The sequence below is a fragment of the Trachurus trachurus genome, assembly GCF_905171665.1.
Source record: "Trachurus trachurus genome assembly, chromosome: 9".
NCBI classification, from domain to species: domain Eukaryota; kingdom Metazoa; phylum Chordata; class Actinopteri; order Carangiformes; family Carangidae; genus Trachurus; species Trachurus trachurus.
The window spans coordinates 842,850-869,797 of NC_139895.1; the positions used below are offsets into that span (position 1 = coordinate 842,850).

Genomic DNA, 26,948 nt, shown 5'->3' on the forward strand with positions numbered 1-26,948 from the left:
TGATAAATTACCGCACAATACAAATGATGTACAAGGCCGCGAATAAAAGCCTCCCAAAAAATCTGCAAATACTTTTCCTGGAAAGAGAAGGGAGACACAATCTTAGAGGGAACAAGATTCTCAGACAAAGAAATGTTCGAACTACGTTAAAATCCTTTTGCTTGTCGATCACAGGTGTCAAACAATGGAATGCATTAGAAGATGATGTTAAAACATCAGAGACATTTAATGTCTTTAAGAGAAAGTATGTCAACTCAACTATTAACCGGTACAAAATAACACAGGAGGGCTGATAAAGGTCAGAGACACGAATCAACAGACACTGTGCTGTGACGGCAAGGGAACATAACAAAAAACATTCTGTACCCAAACAATACGTTTAACCAAAGAAAATTGTATGTCAAAGGTCTAAACCAGGCTGTTTGTGCAGGATGTTGTTATAATGTCTATCAACAAGGTGGAGATAAATTAGGGTACTAATGCATGCTGTAACATGACTGTGAGAGATCAGAGTACTGCAGCCCTGTAATTTGTCAAGCTGAGTTTCAATCAACTGGTCCACGATGGATTTGCTGAGCTGGTCACTGAATGCCATTGACAGAGTGTTCTCAACAAGGCGTGCGGGTTCTGGTGAACCCAAATGCCCGGACGGGACCTTCATCTCCGGCTACATCTTGGATGGATGGGAAAAGTGGAGAGTCCTCTGCCTTGCCGCACTCGATGTTGAGGACGTCGAAGACGTGTACATTTTCACGTTCATGACAATTGGGATGTTCACCCTGGGATGCGGAATTTTCATGCAATATCGGAAAATGAGGAAGATCGCCTCTGAGCAGAGCAATGCCAGGGCGGACAACGCCACTACTCGAGGTGCTGTGGTTGGGATGCGTTCCTACATCACAGCAGTTCGTGAATTCGTGTCAATATTACGAGCTGACATGGCCAAAACTCGGGAGGATATGGCGAGGTTAAGCGCGGCGAAGGCTGCAGAGGAGACGGATGAATAAAAGAATATGGCAAAATAGGGCTCTTACACCACAGCACACACCATCCCAACAAATAATAAGTACACTGGACTTTGCTCTCTGTCGACTGGACCATTCTATGACTTTGTGACATGCCAAGCTACAAGATGAGACTGTTGTTCACTCATGACGGACAAATATGGACACATGTGCAAACACACACGTAATCTGTATGTACTGTCTAGAGCTAAACTTCAGCTCTGTTTACTACCTGTTGCCAACATGTTATATCGAATGTCATAAGTAAAAATATGTTATATCAAAATGTAAAAAAAAAAAAAAAAGCAAAAAGAAAAGAAAAGACTATGATATGATCTATATACTACTAATGCCGTAACATATTATGTCAAAATGTCATAAGTAAAAGAATGTTATATTGAAATGCAAAGGAAAAAAAGGAAAAAAAAGGAGAAAAGATTATGATAAAGATTTTTATTCTGTGGGTAATGGGGGCGGGACTAGATAAGCTTTTGCTTCTCCCGCTTTCCCTTTCGGCCATGTGTATTGTATTATTGAACTAAGATGAAGTGTGATGATGATGATTTAAATTGACATGCCCGAAATAAACAAATTGATTGATTGATTGATTGATTGATTGAATACGGCAATAGGAGAATTTGCTAAAATGTTGAACTATCCCTTAAACACATCATCACCCAGTTCACAAACCAGTTCTGCTAACATGAAACTGTGGTCATTAGATGTTAAACCGTATTAATTTTATCCCAGTCCGGTAAATGTCTGAGACGAGCTACGTTAGCATGGCTAACACGGAGCTAACGGGCAGCTAGCCGCTTCAGCAAAGAGAATCGTTTTTTCACATTAACTCTAATACTAACTTGGTCGTTGACGGTCTCATGTTCTTCGGTCAAAACACACAGGAGGGCACACAGGGGAGTAACCAGTGCTCTTGTGGAATATACAAAAAGTTCAATAAGATTTAGACACATTCAGGAAAAAAAATAAATTACCGAATCGTGAAATCAGCTCCCTCTGGTCTGTTAGCACCGTTGGACGAGTCATAGATGCGGTGAAATGAAAACTGACTAGGTTGACTATGTAGAATTACCAGAACAACAACAGAAAAAGAATTCCAGCAGTCGATTGCCAGACCGTTGCTAGGTAAAACGGGCCGTTGCTAGGGACAGGAGGAGAACTATGCAGGATATTTACCTTCTGTTTTATTTTTACCGTCATTAACAGCAGAATAAATGACTTGTAGCTTGTTACAGGGAGAGTGGAGGCTCTGCAACATACGTGTTTATGACAGATGAGACTACACAACTACACCCATCCTAACATGTAGATGATAATCCATTGATCCACCCATTGATTATTAAAAAGGCTTGGTTAGAGTAGAGTAGAGAATACTTATGCTTTCAGCATTCACACTAATGACAGTACTAAGACCCCCTCCCCAACTCAAGCAATAACTGTGTCAACCACAAAGTCACGTCCGCTCTGTTCACAGTTGTGTCTCATGATTTCTCAGAAAGGTCTTCCTGTGGTGTTGCTCCACTTCACTTTGCTGTGACAGCAGCTCAGAGACCAGTCGACTGTCACTGACTGATGGACAAACTGATGAAGACCCTCACATGTTAAAGTCCTGATGGAAAGTCTGTAAGTTCTGTTGCTTTTCTCTCTTTCTCACTCTTTCTCTCATTTCCTGTTTGCAGTTCCCTGTTTTCTACTTCCTGTCTTTCCTGTTGTGTTCACTGTCGTCATGTTAATGTCTCTACTCTTTGACTGTGAAGTGATTATAGACTGATGCTGATGCTTCTCTCTGTGTTTCCTCTACAGGTGAAGGAAGAGCGACTCTGACTGGATGTGGGTCTGAATTCACCTGGTGAGTGTCGTCTTTGTTCTACCACTCAGCTGATTCATGTTCTCAGTCCGGAGGGAACTCTCCTTTGTTCTGTGTTTGTTCTCCAGTGGATAAAGGTTCAGTTGCACATGAAGGAAGGTGGTGAATGTTGTGTTTTAAACATTTAGCTATTGAAGGGGAACTATGCAAGATTTGAAAGAACAGTTTGATGTGAGAAGGATTTGAACTTTCCTTCCTTCAGCACCATCTGCTGGTTGACAGCAGAATGACACTGTGGTGGACAGGTGTGTAAACCTTGTTGTGTAAACCTTGTTGTTGTGACTGAGTGCAGCTCTCCCTGCAGGTGGAGGCTCAGCCCTCACTTCACTTTGCTGAGGAACAGACGAGTGTAGTTCACAGTTGTTTTTCACTACAGCCACTTGTTCAGTAACTCTGGTGGAGGATTTGTCTTATTTTCATATCTGCACAATTCCATTAAAAAGCTCTGTATATTTACACAAACTTAATACTGAAATAATAAGTCCTAAAAGTAACAAAGGGAAGGAGACATGAAGTTTAATGACAGTACTGAGACTTCCTCCCCCACTCCAGCAATAACTGTGTCAACCACAAAGTCACGTCCGCTCTGTTCACAGTCGTGTGACATGATTTCTCAGAAAGGTCTTCCTGTGGTGTCGCTCCACTTCACTTTGCTGTGACAGCAGCTCAGAGACCAGTCGACTGTCACTGACTGAAGGACAAACTGATGAAGACCCTCACATGTTAAAGTCCTGATGGAAAGTCTGTAAGTTCTGTTGCTTTTCTCTCTTTCTCACTCTTTCTCTCATTTCCTGTTTGCAGTTCCCTGTTTTCTACTTCCTGCCTTTCCTGTTGTGTTCACTGTCGTCATGTTAAAGGGATAGTTCACCCTAGAATGATATTTCGCTCATTATCTACTCACCCTCATGTGGACTAAGGGCTGGAAGAAGTTTCAGATTCCTCCGTGGCTTCTCTGAGTTACAGGGGGTCTCGGCATAGCAGTGCATGTCCATATAACGGTTGCAAATGGACACCGGAGCTCTTCGTAAAAAAACACACACAAAAAAACATCCAAATACCTCCATGATGCTTGTATGTAATGTCCGTCTTGTGCTGAAGCCCCAAATTGCGTAATTGTCCCGAAAAAAATTAAATAAGTCTATATTTTAAGCTTGTTTGTAGCGGAAGCTTCTCGAAGCTCCTCTTCCTGGTCCGTCCAAATCTCGCGTGATTTGCGCCGGCGTCAGTGCGGTTACTGCGAATCACGCGAGATTTGGACGGACCAGGAAGAGGAGCTTCGACCTAATAGGACCTGTTGGTCCTATTAGATTTAAGCGCAGCATTTGATCCTGTAGATCACAGCTTACTCCTCGGCAGGCTCAGGGACTGGGTGGGCGTGACGGGCTCCGCCCTAGCTTGGTTTGCATCATTGTTCAATTCAATTTATTTCACACACGTACAACAGCATCTGCAGAGCATCTTAGATACATATTACGTTTAGCTGCAGTGTGCGAAAACGGGTCACCCCAAGGAAGCCACTCAAGGCTCATAGTAGGGGGCCCTCAGACATACCATAACATACATTGAGTACATGCCAAAACAGACACACAAACAAACATCAAGCACAAGCAGACACTAGGACAGACATACAGCAACATTTACATCTTCCAAATGCAACTGTGTGTGTGAGTGGAAAGAAAAAAAGGAATTAAGTAAAATAAAGATAAGCAGGTGGACATAACGGTTTGGGTGTGGGGTAGAATGGCGAGTAAAGGCAATATTCCTTCGACAAGTCAGGGCTACATCGCATTTTTAAGGTTTTTTTTAAAAATTGAGATAGAGCGTGACATTTTAAGAGTGTCATCAAGCCCATTCCAGATCTCTGGTCCTCTGCAAACAACACTGTGGCTGGTACATTTTAATTTCCTCCTTTTTCCTATAATTAGATGTTTATTTCTAGTGCTATAGGTGTGCAGAGGTCGAAAGATTGGAATGAGGTCACATAACTTCTTATTTAATTTATACACAACTTGGTACATTGTTACAGCATTTTGAAAATAGTTATAGTCGGAGAGCTTCAGGAGATTGAAGCGAAGGAAAAGTGGTCCTGTAGGAGAATTGTAGCTAGACCATGATAGAGCCCGTGTAATTTGTTTTTGTAAAATCTCAAGTTTTTTTGTGTAAGTGGGAAATGTATTGCACCATATGACATTACAGTAGTTTAAATGTGGTTCAAATAAGGTTTTATATAAGGTGAGGAGTGCAGAAAGTGGAATGAAGTGCCTCAACTTAAAGAATAGACCAACATATTTAGACAGTTTTTTTAGTAAGTCATCAATATGTTGTTTAAAATTGAGGCATTCGTCGATCACAATCCCTAAGAATCTTGTTGAGCTGACTCGAGTAATGTTCTTTCCATTTATGTTAGGATATATGTGGTTAGTGTCGAATTGTTTTTTATTTGAACGGAATATGATGTAGTTTGTTTTGCTTATATTGAGAGAAAGTTTATTGCATTTGAACCAGGTGTCTACTTTGGTTTATGATTTGTTCGAGCTCAACAAGATTGTTATGGGATAAAAACATATTAGTGTCATCGGCGAACAAAACTTTGTGGAGTGCATGTGAAGAGTGAACTAGGTCATTTATGTACAAAATAAAAAGAAGTGGTCCCAAAATGGAGCCCTGGGGGACCCCGTGCTTAATGGGTTTGAGAGATGATTTGTAGTTGTGTATACATACATATTGTTGTCTTCCAAGTAAGTAACTGCTAAACCAGTTGAGTGGTTGACCCCTGATCCCATAGTGGTACAATTTATTGATAAGAATTCTGTGGTCTATGGTGTCAAATGCTTTTGATAAGTCCAGAAAAATACCAATACCATAGTCACCTTTGTCGGTGGCGTCGTTTATTTTTTCAATTAGGTCTAAGATTGCCATACACGTAGTATTATTTTTCCTGAAGCCATACTGGGATGGGACGATAATATTTTGCCTGTCGAGATAGTTATTTAATCTACTGTAGACTACTCTCTCCAATACCTTGGAAAGAGTAGGTAGGATGGAGATTGGACGGTAATTGGATAGATCGTTTTTGTCACCAGATTTAAATATTGGAGTGACTCGAGCGATTTTAGTGGATTTTGGAACCACTCCAGAAAGTAAAGATAAGTTAATACAGTACGTGAGAGGTTCAATTATTTCATATACAATAGTTTTTAGGATTCTGTTGGAGATCTCGTCGGTTCCAGCTGAATTTGAATTTTTTAAGTGCATAATGATTCTCTGTACTTCATCACAGTAAGTTGGCTTCAAGAAAAATGAATTTAAGTAATTTCCTTTAAGGTAGTGATTAAAAGAGGTTCCCTTTGGTTGGCTTATCTTACTGGACAGGTTGTCTCCAATGGAGACAAAGTAATCGTTAAATCTATTTGCAAGATTGGCATTGCTGCTTTCGGTGTTATCCATGTTCGGGAACTCTGTGTTTTTTTTATGCTTATTTAAGACCTTGTTGAGCACTTTCCAGGATTTCTTTGAGTCTCCCTGTGATGCTTTTATAAGTTCTGTGTAATGTTTACTCTTACTCTTTCTTATTATGTGTGTGAGTTTGTTTTTATAATTGGTATACTCAGTTTTGTTAGTAGGATTTGGGTTGTTTATGTAGCGTTTATACAATTTGTTTTTATGTTTAATCGATTTTAGGATGCCCTTGGTGAGCCATGGGTTGTGACTAGTATTGTGAGTGAGAGTTCTCTCAGGAATAGTCCTCCGTATAGAATCTGTAATTTCTTTGGTCAGAGTATCGAATGCAGCATCTACATTATTTTGGTTGTAGACTTTGTGCCATGCCTTGGTATGCAGGTCCTCTCTCAAACATCTTAAAGTTTCTTCATTAATTACTTTTGTTTTATTTTATGGTGTGAGAGTGGGGATCTGCCAACAAGGTCGATAAATAATACAATAGGGAAATGATCAGAAATCTCAGAAAGCACAACTCCTGACTCCAGTGGGGTGTTACGAATGTTTGTGATAGCATTGTCAATAATAGATTTGGTGGAATGGGTTACTCTGGTAAAGGTGCTTATCGTGGGGAAGAATGAAAATGAATGTAATGTATTTAAGAAATTATTTTTTGCTGTGTCATCCCTGGAGAGGTCTATATTGAAGTCCCCGAGGAGGATGCAGTTTTTGTTTTTTTTATTTATGGAAAATAAAATTTCCTCCAGTTTAATGTTGAAAGTTTCAAGGTCGGCATCTGGGGGGCGATAAATCACGCCGACAATGAGATTCTTCCCATTTTTTATATTAATCTCAACAAAAAGTGAGTCAGAGTGATTGTCTACTATGGCAATATCATCACGCACAGTCATCTGGAGTGCAGAGGAAATATATAGACACACACCACCACCAGGTCTACCAGATCTGTTCTTAATGAGTAGTTCATAACCTTCAAGGTTTAAGATGTCAGTATAGGATCTATTGTTAATCCAGGTTTCGCTACAGCCTATGACATCGAAACTGCAACCAATGTTGGTGAGTAGAGTTACTAAGTCATCGTGATGCTTATTCAGGCTCCTAATGTTAAGATGTAAAAAGGAATAATTGTTTTCATTTTTTAGTTGTATTAACTGCTCTGGAACATATTGGCTGCAGTGTATATCCCTGTCATAGTCAAAGCATTGTGTCACATCATCTGTGTCATAGGTATCCTCATTGAAAGTCATATATACATTAAGTAATGTGATTTACTGTGGTTATCCAACATGGATGCATACATGAAGCACAGACTGCGCACACGTAGAGTTGCCAAACACACATAGGCCTACCCACATACATAGACACACACATGTTCTGTGGTATATACATGGTCTGCTGTATTGTCCTGGAACAAACACATACACACACACACACACACACACACACATACACACGCACACACACACACACACACACACACACACACACACACACACACACACACACACACACACACACACACACACACACACACACACACACAGAGGTTACGGCCAAAGCCATCTCAGTTGACCCAATGGTCATATCACACTGGGCAGTGGGTCTAGCCTGCCCAGTCGGCCAAAGTTCTGGGCCAGTTTCCCCACAAAATAGTCAGAACGTAGATATATGAGGGAGAAAGCAAAATAAAACACAAACAAACAAAAGAATTTGGGGAGAAATGATGGGAAGGGGGTAATATCAGAACAGTTGGAGCGTCTAAAGGGAGAGATAGGAAAAGTGAGACTTCAGTATTCACCGGTTGTCATGGTAGTAGAGTCGCGCTGGTGACGTCATCGTCCTGCGCCACTGTTTACACCGGCTCGGGGAGACATGCTGGTTGACTCCTCCTGAGGCTCGGGGATGGTGTTTTCATCACCTCCACTCAACCAGTATGTGATATGAGAATTTCTGTAGAGTCGGCCATCGATGTAAAGTTTGTCACCAGTCAGACGAGCGTTCTTTTTGTTTTTCCTCGCCTCCGCCAGTATCGGGTAGAGCAGCCTCCGTCTATTCAGATCTCCGCTGGAAATTGATCACTGATGGAGTAGTCGGTTCCTTTCAGCTCTTTGCCCCTGGACATGATGGCAAACTTCATCTTGGAGTCGGTGACTTTAGCCACAATGGGACGGGGCTTCTGTTGGTCAACTTTAGCTTCCCCGATACGGTTAGCTTTAGCCTTCCCGATGCGGTGGACCCTAGAGAAGCGAACAGCTTCGGCTTCCTCCGGCTTCATTTTCAGGCTATCCACCAGGAATGCCTTCACCAGCTCTTCAGATCTGTGGTGAGTTTCCTTCTCGGCCTCCGGCACTCCATGTATTATGATGTTATCCCTCATACTTCTGTATTGTAGGTCAAGAATGCTTTTGGACATGTTGTCTTTGTCTTTTTGGAGTCCAGCTGTCAGGCGTTTCAGGCTGATAACCTCAGTTCTCAGTGAGGCGTTGTCCGCCTTAAGCACCTCTATCAGTGAGTTGTTAAATTCCACAGAAGCTTTTAATTCTTTGACGTCATCATACCTCAGCGACAGATGTTTCTCGGTGGCCGTCGGTCCCTACAGGTCAGACTCCACCCCCTTGCATTGTGGGGTACCTCAAGGCTCCGTTCTGGCCCCTCTCCTGTTCGCCCTGTACTGCTCCCACTCAGTCACATCATCAGTAAGTTTCCTGGCATTTCCCATCACTGTTATGCAGATGACATTCAGCTCCATTTTTCATTTACACCTGATAAAATACAGGGCTTCAGCACCCTCCTGGATTGCCTGGCAGCTATTGAAGGCTGGATGGCAGCCAACCTCCTGCAGCTAAATACTGCAAAGACTGTGGTTCTAGTCATAGCCTCCAACTGTGTCACAGCCAGGGTACAAGACCATCCCGGACCACTCAAGAACCACATCCACACAAACATCAAGAACCTTGGAGTGCATTTTGACAAATCTATGCATCTAGAAAAACATGTGAAAACCCTCTCCCCAAACTGGTTCTTCCACCTGAGAAACATTGCCAAGCTCCGTTCCATAGTTTCCCACTCAGAACTAGAAATGTCAATACATGCTTTCATATCATCCAGACTGGACTACTGTAACTCACTCTTCACATGCCTTAATCAGTCATCCATCGACCGCCTTCAACTTGTCCAAAATGCAGCTGCCGGGAGCTGGGCGGGAGTAGTAGCGTTGACAGACAACCCCATTCAGCCAATCAGCAAGTTGGTGTAGTGACGGGGCTTTGCACCAGTCGGTCCCTGATTGGCCAACGTGCTGTGTCAATCACAGCGGCGACGCTGATTGGCTCTTAGGCCTTCTGAGGGTTTCAGGCCAAACGCTACAACAGGGATGAGGCCAGACTCTCTTCAGAAATGAAATGAATTGCATTTCCGGGAGCGGCTGGTTTACGAAGCTACTGCCAGACTACTGACAAGGTAAAAAAAAAAAAAAACAGACTACTGACAAAGTCAAAAAACCCTACCACATCACACCCATTCTTGCCACTCTGCACTGGTTACCGGTCCCGTTCAGAATTCATTTCAAGGTGCTGCTACTCACTTATAAAGCCCTCCACTGGAGAGAGGAGGGGGTGTGACTCACCATCAGTGGGAGACGTGTGCCTGGTACCACGCATTTTTTTCATAGCGTCCGGTGTCCGGTGGACACGGCCCCTACTGACCAACGGCCGTGTCCACCAAACACACTTTTGGAGTGGTCGCTCTCTCTCTCTCTCTCCCTCGCTCTCCCTCAGAACGCTGCCGTTACCAGGTTACAAAACGAGCCGCTCGACAAGCGCGGCGCTGTTCCAAAAGTTGAACATATTTCAACTCTGAGCCTCTGAGCGCCACAACAACAAAAAAAACGCAGAGAGCTTTTTTTTTTCCCGACGAGGGCGCTGAGCGGTGTGCACGCCGAGCTCTATAGGATCTGAATGAAAAGTAGACGCCCAGAGCGCTAAAAGGGCGTCCGGTGGACACGGCCCCTTTATGTCAGAAGAGGTATTTTTTTCACAGCACCCCTGACGCAGTCAGACGGCACCCCAGTGTGCCGCGGCACCCACTTTGAGAAAGGCTGATCTAAACTATATTGTCTTGAAGTTCTAAATGTGTTTTATACTGATTGTGTGATTGACTGTCCTTTTTAAACAGAGCAAATCATTTTTATACCATAGTTTTTTTGGATGCTTGATTTAATTTACTTTGCACACAAAAACAGATTTCACAAAAACCAAAAACTACCAGGGTCAAAATTATGAGACTGTGTCTGAGGAGCAGACTGAACACTGAAATACCTTCTGTCTTTTGTTGGCCATCACTGCTGTGAGTCACACTGATGTTTGTCCTGTGTACAGATGGAGGACATTTCAGATTTATCCTACCAGTGTTAAATACTGTATATTAATTAACAAACCAGGGATGTGATGGCACTAAATAGAGTCACATCCCTTACCATGATAAATTGTGGTATCAGTCTTGGTGAAACAGTGTCACTGATCTGGTTCTGTCAGGCAACAAAGATGGCGACGTCTGTGAAGGAGCAGCTGCTGCAGATTTTGATGAATTTGGGGAACGAAGAGCTGAAACGCTTCCAGTGGTACCTGCAGGATGCTGACGTACTGGGTGGTTTCACTGCCATCAAAAAGTGTGAGGTGGAGGATGCAAGCAGAGAGAAAACAGTGGACTTGATGGTTGGCATGTACACTACTGACAAAGTTCTGCAGGTGGCGAGGTTAATTCTGAAGAAGATGGGAATTAATGAAGGTCAGTCATGGGAAGTGCAGCCAGTGTTTTACCTTTGTTAAATATCTTGGCTTTGTAAATATTTCCACACAGAGGACAAAGTCAACTAGGTTGGTCCTGCTACTCCTCATAGTAAATGATTCCCTTTCCTCCAACAGGACAAGACCCGTCAGCAGAAGCAGCAACAGGTGAAGTTCAGCACCTTTTGTGAGGGGATGTCACATTTCATGGTTGTAGTCATCACCGTGACTACATGAATTTAGATCCAAATATTTCTGTGTTTAGATTCATTTACTGTGACCTGTTGTTACAAGGACCTTTACCTTATTGTCCTATTATCTGTTGTTCATTCATTCAGAAGCTCTTCACAAATGCCAGCCTAAACTCAAAGACAACCTGAAGGAGAAGTTCCAGTGTGTGTTTGAGGGCATCGGTATAGCAGGACACCAAACCCTTCTGAACCAGATGTACACAGAGCTCTACATCACACAGGGAGGGACTGGAGAGGTCAATGATGAACATGAGGTCAGACAGATTGAAACAGCGTCCAGGAAACCAGACAGACCAGAAACAACCATCAGACAAGAAGACATCTTTAAAGCCCCACCTGGAAGAGACCGACCAATCAGAAGAGTGATGACAAAGGGAGTGGCTGGCATTGGGAAAACAATCTTAACACAGAAGTTCACTCTGGACTGGGCTGAAGGCAAAGCCAACCAGGACATAGACTGGACTGGTCCAGGTCTGGTTCCTGGTTGAGTCTGTGTTGAGTGAAGCAGAGTCTCCTCCTGTCACAGAAACCTTCTCACTGTTGAACAGACAGTTCAGTCTCTACATGTCTGTATCTGTCTCTGTCTCTCACTCACGTTTTCACATTCATGGATTAAATCAGTAGATTGTTTAAACTCTTCTCAGTGATTCTTGTAAACTTCTTCCTCTTCCTTTAAAGATGGAAGCGTCGATTATTACAGGACAAAAACCACGGTGACTTTTACTCAGCTGCTGATGAAGGACGAGGCCTAATATCACCAAGCTAAAAGTCTCTGAGCCGCCAGCGTCACTGAGGAGAAAAACACATTTTAAACAGATTCACTGTTCATGTTCAACTTTACAGGCTGTTTGTGAGCTGCTCACAGCTAAACACACACAACAAGAAACACAACTGGAAACAAACATCATGTTGTAGAGACACTGAATAGAATGAATTATGTGTGATTTATTTTTCTTTGTGGTTTTACTGAATCAAATAAAACAATGTGAATCAGTTTTATATGTGATGGACATTTCCTGCTGATGTAGAGCAGCACAAAAACCATCAGCTACTAATCCTACCAGACAATGATTTTTTCTGTTACCATGACGCTGAGTTCATGAAGTTTGTAGATTTAAATGTATCTTGACTTTGAGACTGATTGTTTTTTATTATATATTTCTATAATTATTACCTAACTGCTGTTTCTTGGAAACTGGAGCCAATTAACACTCATGACTTCATTTTCGTTTATTAGTGATCATTGATTGGTTCATGGATTGTTTGGGATTTGATTGGCCGTGCACATTCCTGTTCGACGACACATGGTTGTATGGTTTCAAGCTGACACAATAAAATATAAAATAAACATGAACTCATGTTGAAGACCATGTTTTTTATTTGGCAAGTCTGACTATAGCAGGTGACAGCAGGTACGAGTCGTTTTGGCTGCTGGGCCGAGTGATTTCAAAAGCACAAGTAGTTCCAAGTATTTGCTTCATGTGTCGTAATGTTACATAATTGTACATGATTATTTCAGAGCGTGGTGAATGTGCAGGTCACAACTCGTCCACCTCCATTGTGTTCACTGGGCAGCTCACGTCTCTGCCCCACCGATCTCAAAACAACATGCACCGATAATTAAAGGTGATGAACCTACTGCTATGACTATAGGGAATACGGCAATAGGAGAATTTGCCAAAATGTTGAACTATCCCTTTAACACATCATCACCCAGTTCACAAACCAGTTCTACTAACATGAAACTGTGGTCATTAGATGTTAAACTGTATTAATTTGATCCCAGTCCGGTAAATGTCTGAGGCGAGCTACGTTAGCATGGCTAACACGGAGCTAACGGGCAGCTAGCCGCTTCAGCAAAGAGAATCGTTTTTTCACATTAACTCTAATACTAACTTGGTCGTTGACGGTCTCATGTTCTTCGGTCAAAACACACAGGAGGGCACACAGGGGAGTAACCAGTGCTCTTGTGGAATATACAAAAAGTTCAATAAGATTTAGACACATTCAGGAAAAAAAATAAATTACTGAATCGTGATATCAGCTCCCTCTGGTCTGTTAGCACCGTTGGACGAGTCATAGATGCGGTGAAATGAAAACTGACTAGGTTGACTATGTAGAATTACCAGAACAACAACAGAAAAAGAATTCCAGCAGTCGATTGCCAGACCGTTGCTAGGTAAAACGGGCCGTTGCTAGGGACAGGAGGAGAACTCTGCAGGATATTTACCTTCTGTTTCATTTTTACCGTCATTAACAGCAGAATAAATGACTTGTAGCTTGTTACAGGGAGAGTGGAGGCTCTGCAACATACGTGTTTATGACAGATGAGACTACACAAATACACCCATCCTAACATGTATATGATAATCCATTGATCCACCCATTGATTATTAAAAAGGCTTGGTTAGAGTAGAGTAGAGAATACTTATGCTTTCAGCATTCACACTAATGACAGTACTAAGACCCCCTCCCCAACTCAAGCAATAACTGTGTCAACCACAAAGTCACGTCCGCTCTGTTCACAGTCGTGTGACATGATTTCTCAGAAAGGTCTTCCTGTGGTGTCGCTCCACTTCACTTTGCTGTGACAGCAGCTCAGAGACCAGTCGACTGTCACTGACTGAAGGAGAAACTGATGAAGACCCTCACATGTTAAAGTCCTGATGGAAAGTCTGTAAGTTCTGTTGATTTTCTCTCTTTCTCACTCTTTCTCTCATTTCCTGTTTGCAGTTCCCTGTTTTCTACTTCCTGTCTTTCCTGTTGTGTTCACTGTCGTCATGTTAATGTCTCTACTCTTTGACTGTGAAGTGATTAGAGACTGATGCTGATGCTTCTCTCTGTGTTTCCTCTACAGGTGAAGGAAGAGCGACTCTGACTGGATGTGGGTCTGAATTCACCTGGTGAGTGTCGTCTTTGTTCTACCACTCAGCTGATTCATGTTCTCAGTCCAGAGGGAACTCTCCTTTGTTCTGTTTGTTCTCCAGTGGATAAAGGTTCAGTTATACATGAAGGAAGGTGGTGAATGTTGTGTTTTAAACATTTAGCTATTGAAGGGGAACTATGCAAGATTTGACAGAACAGTTTGATATGAGAAGGATTTGAACTTTCCTTCCTTCAGCACCATCTGCTGGTTGAAAGCAGAGTTGTTGTTGTTGTGACTGAGTGCAGCTCTCCCTGCAGGTGGAGGCTCAGCCCTCACTTCACTTTGCTGAGGAACAGACGAGTGTAGTTCACAGTTGTTTTTCACTACAGCCACTTGTTCAGTAACTCTGATGGAGGATTTGTCTTATTTTCATATCTGCACAATTCCATTAAAAAGCTCTGTATATTTACACAAACTTAATACTGAAATAATAAGTCCTAAAAGTAACAAAGGGAAGGAGACATGAAGTTTAATGACAGTACTGAGACTTCCTCCCCCACTCCAGCAATAACTGTGTCAACCACAAAGTCACGTCCACTCTGTTCACAGTCGTGTCACGTGATCAGAGGCGGTCCTGGCTAGTTTTACGCCCTGGGCGAAACCATCCCTTGGTGCCCCCCCCCCCAAAAAAAAAAACAACAACAAACAAAACAAAACAAAAAAAACCCACCAACGAACAAACACAAGAATATATTATAATCAGTGTTGGGGGGTTTCTTATAAAATGTATTCCCCTACAGATTACTGATTACATGTCCCAAAATCTGTTATCTGTAATGCATTTCAATTACTCAAGTAAAGTAATGTATTCTTAATACTTTCTGGATTACTTTTAGCATATTTCAAAATCACCTGCCTGAGCGCCTTTAACACTGAATTTGATCTTACACATGATCTTGTAGGCTACCGTGGTTCCTTTAAATTAAATCATCAATAAATGTGTTTGAATTTGTCAAACCACAGTTTAATTTGTTATTGATCATCCAGCCATATTTAAATGATTTTTTAAAATAGCCAATCACATAAAATTATAGGCTTAGGCTATATTAAAACTGAGCAGCTTGACTACAGCCTCTGAACCTCTAAAAAAAATACACAATTTAAAATAGTTTTTGTTTGTGAGTGTAGGGCCAGCAACATGATATTTTGAATATAAAGTAATGACAGGAACCACTGTTCCATCTGTAGGCTAAACTAATGTGCTTAAACTCACTTCTCTGCTGAAGTCGGTGTGGTTTTGGAAACAGCGTGACGTTGCTCATTAGAAACATCAGGACAGTCCAGGATCCTTTTAACACATGATCTTGTCGCAGTTCATTCATGTTGTTTACCAGAGACCAGACATTGAAGAGGAAGAAGAGGAATATTGCTGGGCATCCCGATAGCAACATTACCAAAATGAAGCCAACTTCAGGGCGAGGAGTTTAGCGCTTCACCCTCCTTTCTTTCCCCGCATGAGAGCCCTCTGGGCCGGCGGAGCATCCGACGTGAGACCTCAGCAGTCGCAAGTTGATCCCCCCGCCCCCCTCGCCCCTCCCCCCTCGCCTCTCCTGACACATACACAACCTGTAGTAGGCTACATGACTCTCAGCAGCAAGTTGACGTGACATAGGGGCGCCCCAGCGACCACTCCACTAACTTGACGGCGAGTTTTGTTTTGTCTTTTTTTTTTTTTTTTTTAAAGCGCTTGTGCGCCCTCACAAAGATTGCGCTCTGGGCGGTCGCCCATATTGCCCATAGCTAAAACCGGCCCTGCACGTGATTACTCAGAAAGGTCTTCCTATTGTGCAGTTTCAGGCTACATGTCTATTCTTTGTGTTTTTCTCTCTTTATTTCTCACCACCTCGTTCCAGGTTTTGCTCGTAGCCACGTGAAATGGTGCGCCCTGTTGGTCCTATTAGATTTAAGCGCAGCATTTGATCCTGTAGGTCACAGCTTACTCCTCGGCAGGCTCAGGGCCTGGGTGGGCGTGACGGGCTCCGCCCTAGCTTGGTTTGCATCATACCTCAGCGACAGATGTTTCTCGGTGGCCGTCGGTCCCTACAGGTCAGACTCCACCCCCTTGCATTGTGGGGTACCTCAAGGCTCTGTTCTGGCCCCTCTCCTGTTCGCCCTGTACTGCTCCCACTCAGTCACATCATCAGTAAGTTTCCTGGCATCTCCCATCACTGTATGCAGATGACATTCAGCTCCATTTTTCATTTACACCTGATAAAATACAGGGCTTCAGCACCCTCCTGGATTGCCTGGCAGCTATTGAAGGCTGGATGGCAGCCAACCTCCTGCAGCTAAATACTGCAACGACTGTGGTTCTAGTCATAGCCTCCAACTGTGTCACAGCCAGGGTACAAGACCATCCCGGACCACTCAAGAACCACATCCACACAAACATCAAGAACCTAGTGCATTTTGACAAATCAATGCATCAAGAAAAACATGTGAAAACCCTCTCCCGAAACGGGTTCTTCCACCTGAGAAACATTGCCAAGCTCCGTTCCATAGTTTCCCACTCAGAACTAGAAATGTCAATACATGCTTTCATATCATCCAGACTGGACTACTGTAACTCACTCTTCTCATGCCTTAATCAGTCATCCATCGACCGCCTTCAACTTGTCCAAAATGCAGCTGCCAGACTAGCCTCGTAAACCAGCCTCTCGTGGAAATGCATTTCATTTCATTTCATTTCATTTCTGAGGGAGAGTCTGGCCTCATTCCCCCTGTCAGCGTTTGGGGGGGCCGGGAGCTGAGCGGGAGTAGTAGCGTTGACAGACAACCCCATTCAGCCAATCAGCAAGTTGGTGTAGTGACGGGGCGTTGCACCAGTCGGTCCCTGATTGGCCAACGTGCTGTGTCAATCACAGCGGCGACGCTGATTGGCTCTTAGGCCTTCTGAGGGTTTCAGGCCAAACGCTACAACGGGGATGAGGCCAGACTCTCTTCAGAAATTAAATGAATTGCGGCTGGTTTACGAGGCTACTGCCAGACTACTGACAAGGTAAAAAAAAAAACAGACTACTGACAAAGTCAAAAAAACCCTACCACATCACACCCATTCTTGCCACTCTGCACTGGTTACCGGTCCCGTTCAGAATTCATTTCAAGGTGCTGCTACTCACTTATAAAGCCCTCCACTGGAGAGAGGAGGGGGTGTGACTCACCATCAGTGGGAGACGTGTGCCTGGTACCACGCATTTTTTTCATAGCGTCCGGTGTCCGGTGGACACGGCCCCTACTGCTCTGAGCGCCCGTGACCAACGGCCGTGTCCACCAAACACACTTTTGGAGTGGTCGCTCTCTCTCTCGCTCTCTCCCTCGCTCTCCCTCAGAACGCTGCCGTTACCAGGTTACAAAACGAGCCGCCTGACAAGTGCGGCGCTGTTCCAAAAGTTGAACATATTTCAACTCTGAGCTTCTGAGCGCCACAAAAAAAAAAAACGCAGAGAGCTTTTTTTTTTCCCAGCGAGGGCGCTGAGCGGTGTGCACGCCGAGCTCTATAGGATCTGAATGAAAAGTAGACGCCCAGAGCGCTAAAAGGGCGTCCGGTGGACACGGCCCCTTTATGTCAGAAGAGGTATTTTTTTCACGGCACCCCTGACGCAGTCAGACGGCACCCCAGTGTGCCGCGGCACCCACTTTGAGAAAGGCTGATCTAAACTATATTGTCTTGAAGTTCTAAATGTGTTTTATACTGATTGTGTGATTGACTGTCCTTTTTAAACAGAGCAAATCATTTTTATACCATAGTTTTATTTTGGATGCTTGATTTAATTTACTTTGCACACAAAAACAGATTTCACAAAAACCAAAAACTACCAGGGTCAAAATTATGAGACTGTGTCTGAGGAGCAGTGTTGTGCAAGTTACTGAAAAATAATAACTAGTTACAGTTACTAGTTACTTCATTTTAAAAGTAACTCAGTTAGTAACTGAGTTACTTAAACCAAAAAGTAATGCGTTACTGAGAAAGTAACTTTTTCGTTACTTTAAAACGTTTCTTTTGTTTGTTTTTTACCAATGCTCCCACTAAATAAAGGTTGATTGAATAGGCTTTATGCACAGCTCCACTAGCCTACTTCCTTATTTTTATCTGTAAATTTTACCATAATCATCATCATGCTGCATGATGCCAGCAAACAGCAGCATGACCTAACAGAACTGCAAAAAAGTCTTGAGGATACGTCTTAACCGAGTTACATTCAAGAACCTGCATGTTTTCAGTGACGGAAAGTAAATTCATTTTTTTCGATCGATCAGCTGTGTTTACCATTTTATAGAGGTGGATTCGAGTCCGTCTGTCGGACTCCAACCGCCGCTGCTCGGGTGGAGTGGGTGCTTGTGTCTCGCTGTGACTGTCGAGCTGTGTCCCAGGGGCTGCACTGGCACACAGCTGATCGGTCTTGGATGCTGCGTTAGCTACGTTACCTTAGCTCGCCGTCATGCCCTGTCCTGAGGCAGCTGATGTGTGGCTGAAACCACCTTGCTTTTCATTCAACCGAACTGTAGTAACGCGCCACTTCACATTCTCAGTAACAGCAACGGCGTTGTAACGATGGGGAAAGTAATTAATTAGATTACTCGTTACTGAAAAATATAACGCCGTTAGTAACGCCGTTATTACCAACACTGCTGAGGAGCAGACTGAACACTGAAATACCTTCTGTCTTTTGTTGGCCATCACTGCTGTGAGTCACACTGATGTTTGTCCTGTGTACAGATGGAGGACATTTCAGATTTATCCTACCAGTGTTAAATACTGTATATTAATTAACAAACCAGGGATGTGATGGCACTAAATAGAGTCACATCCCTTACCATGATAAATTGTGGTATCAGTCTTGGTGAAACAGTGTCACTGATCTGGTTCTGTCAGGCAACAAAGATGGCGACATCTGTGAAGGAGCAGCTGCTGCACATTTTGAAGAATTTGGGGAACGAAGAGCTGAACAGCTTCCAGTGGTACCTGCAGGATGCTGACTTACTGGATGGTTTCCCTGCCATCACAAAGTGTGACCTGGAGAAAGCAACCAGAGAGAAAACGGTGGACTTGATGGTCAACATGTACACTACTGAGAAAGTTTTGCAGGTGGCGAGGTTAATTCTGAAGAAGATGGGAATTAATGAAGGTCAGTCATGGGAAGTACAGCCAGTGTTTTACCTTTGTTAAATATCTTGGCTTTGTAAATATTTCCACACAGAGGACAAAGTCAACTGGGTTGGTCCTGCTACTCCTCATGATTAATGATTCCCTTTCCTCCAACAGGACAAGACTCGTCAGCAGCAGCAACAGCAGCAGCAGCAGCAGCAGCAGCAGCAGCAGCAGCAGCAGGTGAAGTTCAACACCTTTTGTGAGGGGATGTCACATTTCACTGTTGTAGTCATCACCATGACTACATGAATTTAGATCCAAATATTTCTGTGTTCAGATTCATTTACTGTGACCTGTTGTTACGAGGACCTTTACCTTATTGTCCTATTATCTGTTGTTCATTCATTCAGAAGCTCTTCACAAATGCCAGCCTAAACTCAAAGACAACCTGAAGGAGAAGTTCCAGTGTGTGTTTGAGGGCATCGGTATAGCAGGACACCAAACCCTTCTGAACCAGATCTACACAGAGCTCTACATCACACAGGGAGGGACTGGAGAGGTCAATGATGAACATGAGGTCAGACAGATTGAAACAGCGTCCAGGAAACCACACAGACCAGAAACAACCATCAGACAAGAAGACATCTTTAAAGCCTCAACTGGAAGAGACCGACCAATCAGAAGAGTGATGACAAAGGGAGTGGCTGGCATTGGGAAAACAGTCTTAACACAGAAGTTCACTCTGGACTGGGCTGAAGGCAAAACCAACCAGGACATAGACTTAACATTTCCCTTCACCTTCAGAGAGCTGAATGTGCTGAAAGAGGAAAAGTTCAGCTTGGTGGAACTTGTTCATCACTTCTTCTCTGAAACCAAAGCAGCAGGAATCTGCAGCTTTGATCAGTTCCAGGTCGTCTTCATCTTTGACGGTCTGGACGAGTGTCGACTTCCTCTGGACTTCCCCAACACTGAGATCCTGACTGATGTGACAGAGTCCACCTCAGTCAACGTGCTGCTGACCAACCTCATCAGGGGGAAGCTGCTTCCCTCTGCTCGCCTCTGGATAACCACACGACCTGCAGCAGCCAATCAGATCCCTCCTTACTGTGTTGACATGGTGACAGAGGTCAGAGGGTTCACTGACCCACAGAAGGAGGAGTACTTCAGGAAGAGGTTCAGAGATGAGGAGCAGGCCAGAGAGATCATCTCCCACATCAAGACCTCACGAAGCCTCCACATCATGTGCCACATCCCAGTCTTCTGCTGGATCACTGCTACAGTTCTGGAGGAGCTGTTGGAGACCAGAGAGGGAGGAGAGCTGCCCAAGACCCTGACTCAGATGTACATCCACTTCCTGGTGGTTCATCTAAAACTGAAGAAGGTCAAGTATGATGGAGGAGCTGAGACAGATCCACACTGGAGTCCAGAGAGCAGGAAGATGATTGAGTCTCTAGGAAAACTGGCTTTTGAGCAGCTGCAGAAAGGAAACCTGATCTTCTATGAATCCGACCTGCCAGATTGTGGCATCGATATCAGAGCAGCCTCAGTGTACTCAGGAGTGTTCACACAGATCTTTAGATTGGAGAAACGCCTGTACCAGGCGGCCAAGGTGTTCTGCTTCGTCCATCTGAGTGTTCAGGAGTTTCTGGCTGCTCTTCATGTCCATCTGACCTTCATCAACTCTGAAGTCAACCTGATGTCAGGAAAGAAATTAAACTTTAAACTTTTTAAACTGTTCAGAGACAAATCATCACATTTCTACCAGAGTGCTGTGGACAAGGCCTTACAGAGTCCAAATGGACACCTGGACTTGTTCCTCCGCTTCCTCCTGGGTCTTTCACTGGAGACCAATCAGACTCTCCTACAAGGTCTGATGACACAGACAAGAAGTGACTCACGGTCAAATCAGAAAACAGTCCAGTACATCAAGAAGAAGATTGAAGAGACTCCCTCTGCAGAGAAAAGCATCAACCTGTTCCACTGTCTGAATGAACTCAATGATCATTCTCTAGTGGGGGAGATCCAACAATCCCTGACATCAGGACGTCTCTCCACAGATAAACTGTCTCCTGCTCAATGGTCGGCTCTGGTCTTCATCTTACTGTCATCAGAAGAAGATCTGGACGAGTTTGATCTGAAGAAATACTCTGCTTCAGAGGAGGCTCTTCTGAGGCTGCTGCCAGTGGTCAAAGCCTCCAACAAAGTTCTGTAAGTGTAGAGATAGTTGGATTTATTCATCATTGTATAAAAACACTTCTGTCTTTTCAACAGGACAGAGAATAAATCCCTTTCTTCTTTAATTCCTCATGATCATCTCTTCAGACTGAGCGGCTGTAACCTCTCAGAGAGAAGCTGTGAAGCTCTGTCCTCAGTCCTCAGCTCCCAGTCCTCTAGTCTGAGACACCTGGACCTGAGTAACAACGAACTGAAGGACTCAGGAGTGAAGTTGCTGTCTGGTGGACTGGAGAGTCCACACTGTAGACTGGAGACTCTCAGGTGAGGATCCATCCAGCTGTTTATCTGATGACACTTGAACACAGCAGGTGTTGACAGAGGGTTCCTGTGTGTTGTTGTGTGTGTTCAGTCTGTCAGGATGTCTGGTCACAGAGGAAGGCTGTGCTTCTCTGGCCTCAGCTCTGAGCTCCAACCCCTCCCATCTGAGAGAGCTGGACCTGAGCTACAACCATCCAGGAGCCTCAGGAGTGAAGCTGCTGTCTGCTGGACTGGAGGATCCAGACTGGAGACTGGACTCTCTCAGGTATGGAGAGGCTGCTGCAGCCACACACACTGTCTGATAGAGGAGAAGGAGCTGGAACATATTCTATGGCCCCGTTCACATCTGGTCACACCTGGTATTAACATCTGTCTCAGGTGATTGATGCATTGATAACATCAGATCTGATCACTGAGACCATATCCAGAGGTGGTGTAGGCCACAGTGAAGCTCCGCCCACTCCACTGACGTCCTCTGTCTCAGTCTGACTCGTCCCAACACAGTTTATACTGAAGCCCAAATCTCAGAGTGTTTCAAACATGAGCTGTGCAGCTTTCATCAGTCACAGTGATGAACTACTGGGATCAGGAGTTTCTCCTCCTGATGACTTCAGTGTCTTAAATTAAATTCACCTGTAAAGGTTATAGTGCATTTTAGGTGCATTCTGAAATTTAACCCAAAAGCCAAACATCCCTAACTTTTTGTGAGTACTACTGTATCTCATATAATGCATAGATCTATGTGATATGCAGCAGCCTGGCTCCATACAGCAGCCTGGCACCTGTCATAGTGGAGTCAGGCTGCATCTGACAGCTCAGTGTGATGTAGGCTGCGGACAACGGCCTATGGGAGGCAGGCTATTATCTGAGGGAAGCCTTTATTTCTAAATCCCTCCTTTTATTTTTACACACAGCGACCAAGCTCATCGTTCATTAGCTCATCTTCATCTTCTTCACATGCTTTTCTCCTCGCTGCGCTGTCAGACCTGAGTCTCTGTCTCCGTTACGCTGTATCGCTTCAATCCCATTCAAGTCGCATTTTTACAGCGTGCCCTGCGGTCCGTCTTCGGTCCATGAATCTATAATATATCCATGCTCCGGACACAGAGCAGAGACCCAGGTCCGACAGTAGAAAGCTGTCCCTCTCTGAAGCAGAGGACGAGGCTTCATTCCCGTCAGTCTTCACAGACAGTCCACACATGAGTTTTTTGTTTGTTTGTTTGTTTTTCTTGTATTTAGGGCCGGCCTTTTTTTCGTTCGTGTAATGATTGAATACAGGCCATTATTTGATGAAATGCGGTATGCTATTATAAAGTAACTTCAGATCACATAATCACTGATAAGTGTGCGTCCCTCTCCCGACCCTCCCAATAAACCCCCCCCCCTCTCAATAAACAGTTCCGACGTCCGTGAGGCTGCACTTCAGACTGGTGCGGTCAGCGGAGGGAGACTGACATAAACTGCGTTGAGATTTTTTTTGCCCCTACTGTAAAACATCCGGGGCCTGAGCCCAAGTAGCCATCCCCTAACCCCGCCCCTGTTCGGGTGCAAAGTCACTGTTAACGAAATCAACATCTAATTTGTCCCTGCACAATAAAGTTTGTAACGTGTCTGTTTGGAGCAGCTGCTGACAGTGACAGTTTCCTCATCACTAAACCTGAGCCACCATCACAGCATGAAAAGTGGGATTTTCGTCCCCTGTGAACAGATTTCCCTAATTTCCGGCAATTAACGACAATTTATGGACTGCAAACGTCGCGTTCGTCCGTGCCACATACTGACGGAAACGAACCACTGGTGGAGGGGCTAATTAGCATATGAATAGCGGCGAAACAGCGCCTGGTCAGAAGGTGTTAATGGCTCTATTCAGCATTTGAACAGCAGCAGCCAGGCGGGGCTTGAATGGCCTCACTCAGTATTGGTTGAAACCACTACTCTTAAACCAGAAAAATGACTCGTGATTGGTTGATATATATACTTTTAAACTAGGAAAATGACTTGTGATTGGTTGATATGTATACTTTTAAACTAGAAAAAAGACTCGTGATTGGTTGATATATACTTTTAAACTAGGAAAATGACTTGTGATTGATTGATATGTATACTTTTAAACTAGAAAAATGACTTGTGATTGGTTCATATATATACTTAGAAAAATCACTCCTAATTGGTTGAAATATACACACACACACATTGTTATCCTATGGACATGAATTTATTGAGCAAAGGAAAATTGCCAGCAACATGTTTATTCACAGAAAGAGCTTTATTGGCATAAATAATAATAAAAAATGTATGTATAGCTACATAGCACAAAACACAACACACAGCAGTCTCCTCCATGATCCTACGGCACAGCTCTGTTTGCTGCGTCTGGGATGTAGGTAACAGATGACATTCTTTTTTAATTTTGTCCAAGTTGTAAACATCTGTGGTGTGTTGCCCTGTATTCAGGATTTGCCCCTGAATGTGAGGTTGTAGAGCTCCAGAGAACTTTTCACAGCTTCCGCCTGCGCTGCAAGTATAAGACAGTAACACTTAAGCACAGCATTAACATGCATCTCCTTACATTCAACAGTAAGCAGAAAGTAGTAAACGTTACTTACACACAATAGTGTCTGTATCGGCATCAGGCACAGTGGTCACGAGGTCAGTCTGTGAAAACAAAATGTACGGTTAAGATGAGTATCTGTTTTACGTTTTTACTCATGCAGCAGAATGAACACATAGCCTATTCTTTAAATCTTACCCTTGCTCTGGTTTGTAGCTCCTCCAAGTTGCCTCAGAGTTGTGAAGACGGCGTACTGCATCCTGTAAATACACAGAGACCCACTTTGATAAAGCAACACACTGGTTCAGACTACTTTTAGCTTGGGCTACGGAAAGAAAGCTTTACTTTGAGGCTACTTAGCTTAGCAAGCAGGCACCGAACATATTCTTACCGCAATTTGGGGATTGCATCCGTCTTTTCCTCTTAGAGTTGGGCTCCTCTGGCCTGTTTTTCATCTCCAAGGCATGAAGGCAGTCAGTCCGAGTCGGCGGTAGTTATCTGACGAGACAGCCCACTAACAGCGTTCAAAAGCACTCTCCTCTCGTCGGTGTGCCGACTTGCTGTGGAAAGGTGTTCGCGTCCATGCAGAGGAGTTGAGGGGGAGGCGAAGTTAAGACGCCGTCCAGCCATTGTAGTCAACAAATCAGCAAAGTTAGAAAAAGTTGTGAGAGAAGTCTGTTTACGCCTTGCAAGTACTTCCGTGTTAGTCCTGCCCACGACCTCACGTGATTGGATGAGGACCCGGAGTCTCGTCGGGTCCTCCAATCACAGGGGAGTTCATTGTTATATGGAAGAACTCGCGAGATGTGGTTTGCCCATCTCCCAACACTCATTCCAAACGTAGCCTAATATGTTCAAAGTTGTATTCATTTAGACAAACCTGGGAAAAGTCCTGGGAAATAGTGTCCCATTTAAATTGTCTAGTTAAAATGTGGTTGCTTTTCACTGTTGTGGTTGTTGTATTAATCTTTTCTAAATAACATTGTAGTAGATAACACATTTTACATAATTTTTAAAAACCTATTTAGATGATGATTAAAGTCAATTTGTTTGTTTTTTCTCTGAATATATTTCTTTTAAAATAGTTTTTTTTTTTTTTTTTTACGGCCCTAATACACCAGCGTACTTCTCAGTATTGACAAAATGTGTTAAAATTCAAATGCATAAAAACTTTTTTGAGATGTTTTAAATTGACAGTGGGTTTTATAAGGATTAAAATGAAGTTAATACCTTTTAGAAAAATCTGACCTGGAATAACACTCCTCCTGCTACCATGCTACACTGATTTGCATTTGTATAGCTCACAGCATGATCATTTACATGTTAAAGCCTTCCCTTGAATTAGGGAGAGGGGGGTGATGGGGGGGAAATTGCCCAGCAAAGCCCACAGCAATTTCTGACAATTCATGACAATTCCCGACAGTTGTAGGTGTTTCCTGCAAATTGTCGTATGCAGTCGCAAACCTGAACTTCCACGACAATTTACAGTGCCGCTAACTGTCGAAAATCCCACTTTTCATGCAGTGCATCCGATCCTCACTCACGTCGTGACGACGGGACAAAGTCTTTTGGACATATATTGTATATTCTGTGTTTTTCCTCTCTATAACCGTCCGGCGGAGAATTAAAAAAAACAAAACAAAATGGCCGTGAGTCCAGCCCCATCGGGTCCACGGTCCAGGCTTCCAAGGGGGGGGGGGTTGCATATGGTCATTGTCCCCACCACTTTTCAAAGTAAAGTGACGCCCTTGGCTGTGGCTCCTGTGGAAACCTGCTCACAGCCTCATTCTTCAGCTTCCTGGGGAGTTTTCTTCAAACAAACACAAGTTGTGTTCACACTCAGTGTTTCTCACTAAACTCTCTGTTTCACTGAGCTCTAACAAACGTGTCTTCACCTGTGCCTTTCCTGGCGCATTGTGGGATATCTGGGCTGGTGAGCTCCACCTGTTGTGTCTTCATCTTCTTTGCTGTGACGTGTGTTTGTGCAGCTTGAGAGTCAGAGAGTGAAAGTGTGTGTCTCACACTGCAGTGACATGACATGGAGAAAAGACATGATGAAGTGTTTCCTCCTGGTCTCCTCCTGCTCTGTATCATCACTAGATAAAGACTCCAGCTCCTTCTTCTCTGTGCTCAGTGTTCATCCAGACATACCAGCCTCCATGTGAACACAGTGATAAAACAGTGTGTGTGTGAGAGCCATGTAATGTCCATGTGTGCATGCTGACAGAGAAGGTGCTGCTCTGACCCCCCTCCTCCTTTCAGGGTGCAGCCTGCTGGAGCCCAATTCGGTCCGGGGAAGTGTAAGTGTGTTTTTACTTTGAGCAGCACATTCAACCATCTTCACACTGTCACATCACTGACCTCATGAGTCTTCATCAAACTGTCAATAACTGATCACATGATCAATAACTGCAGCTGTGTCTTGTTCTCTCCATCAGATTCCTGTCCACTCACAATCGACACAAACACAGTGCACACATGGATCAAACTGTCTGACAACAACAGGAAG

General features: G+C 43.8%; 2 protein-coding genes and 2 long non-coding RNA genes across 4 annotated transcripts in view; 2 read left to right on the forward strand and 2 right to left on the reverse strand.

Annotated features, from left to right (window-relative positions):
• pomt1 (protein-O-mannosyltransferase 1) overlaps nt 1–10,869 on the reverse strand; it is a 187,590-nt gene extending 176,721 nt beyond the window's left edge. The window contains exon 1 of the mRNA XM_083979008.1: nt 10,866–10,869. The gene's annotated coding sequence lies outside the window, so the exon portion shown is untranslated. The remainder of the gene's footprint in view (nt 1–10,865) is intronic.
• LOC310991860 (uncharacterized protein) overlaps nt 1–26,948 on the forward strand; it is a gene marked incomplete at its 3' end in the record, with an annotated part of 138,445 nt that overhangs the window by 86,449 nt on the left and 25,048 nt on the right. The window contains exons 9-10 of the mRNA XM_083979791.1: nt 21,718–21,891; nt 21,980–22,124. Coding sequence (XP_083835917.1) covers nt 21,718–21,891; nt 21,980–22,124 — 319 coding nt within the window. The remainder of the gene's footprint in view (nt 1–21,717; nt 21,892–21,979; nt 22,125–26,948) is intronic.
• On the forward strand, nt 2,569–11,099 carry LOC310991399. Its single transcript, XR_014595623.1, has 3 exons — nt 2,569–2,645; nt 2,826–2,871; nt 10,878–11,099. It is a non-coding gene; the product is annotated as an uncharacterized lncRNA (long non-coding RNA).
• LOC310991400 lies at nt 24,511–25,295 on the reverse strand. Its single transcript, XR_014595624.1, has 3 exons — nt 24,831–25,295; nt 24,638–24,699; nt 24,511–24,543 (listed from the first exon to the last, which is right to left on the reverse strand). It is a non-coding gene; the product is annotated as an uncharacterized lncRNA (long non-coding RNA).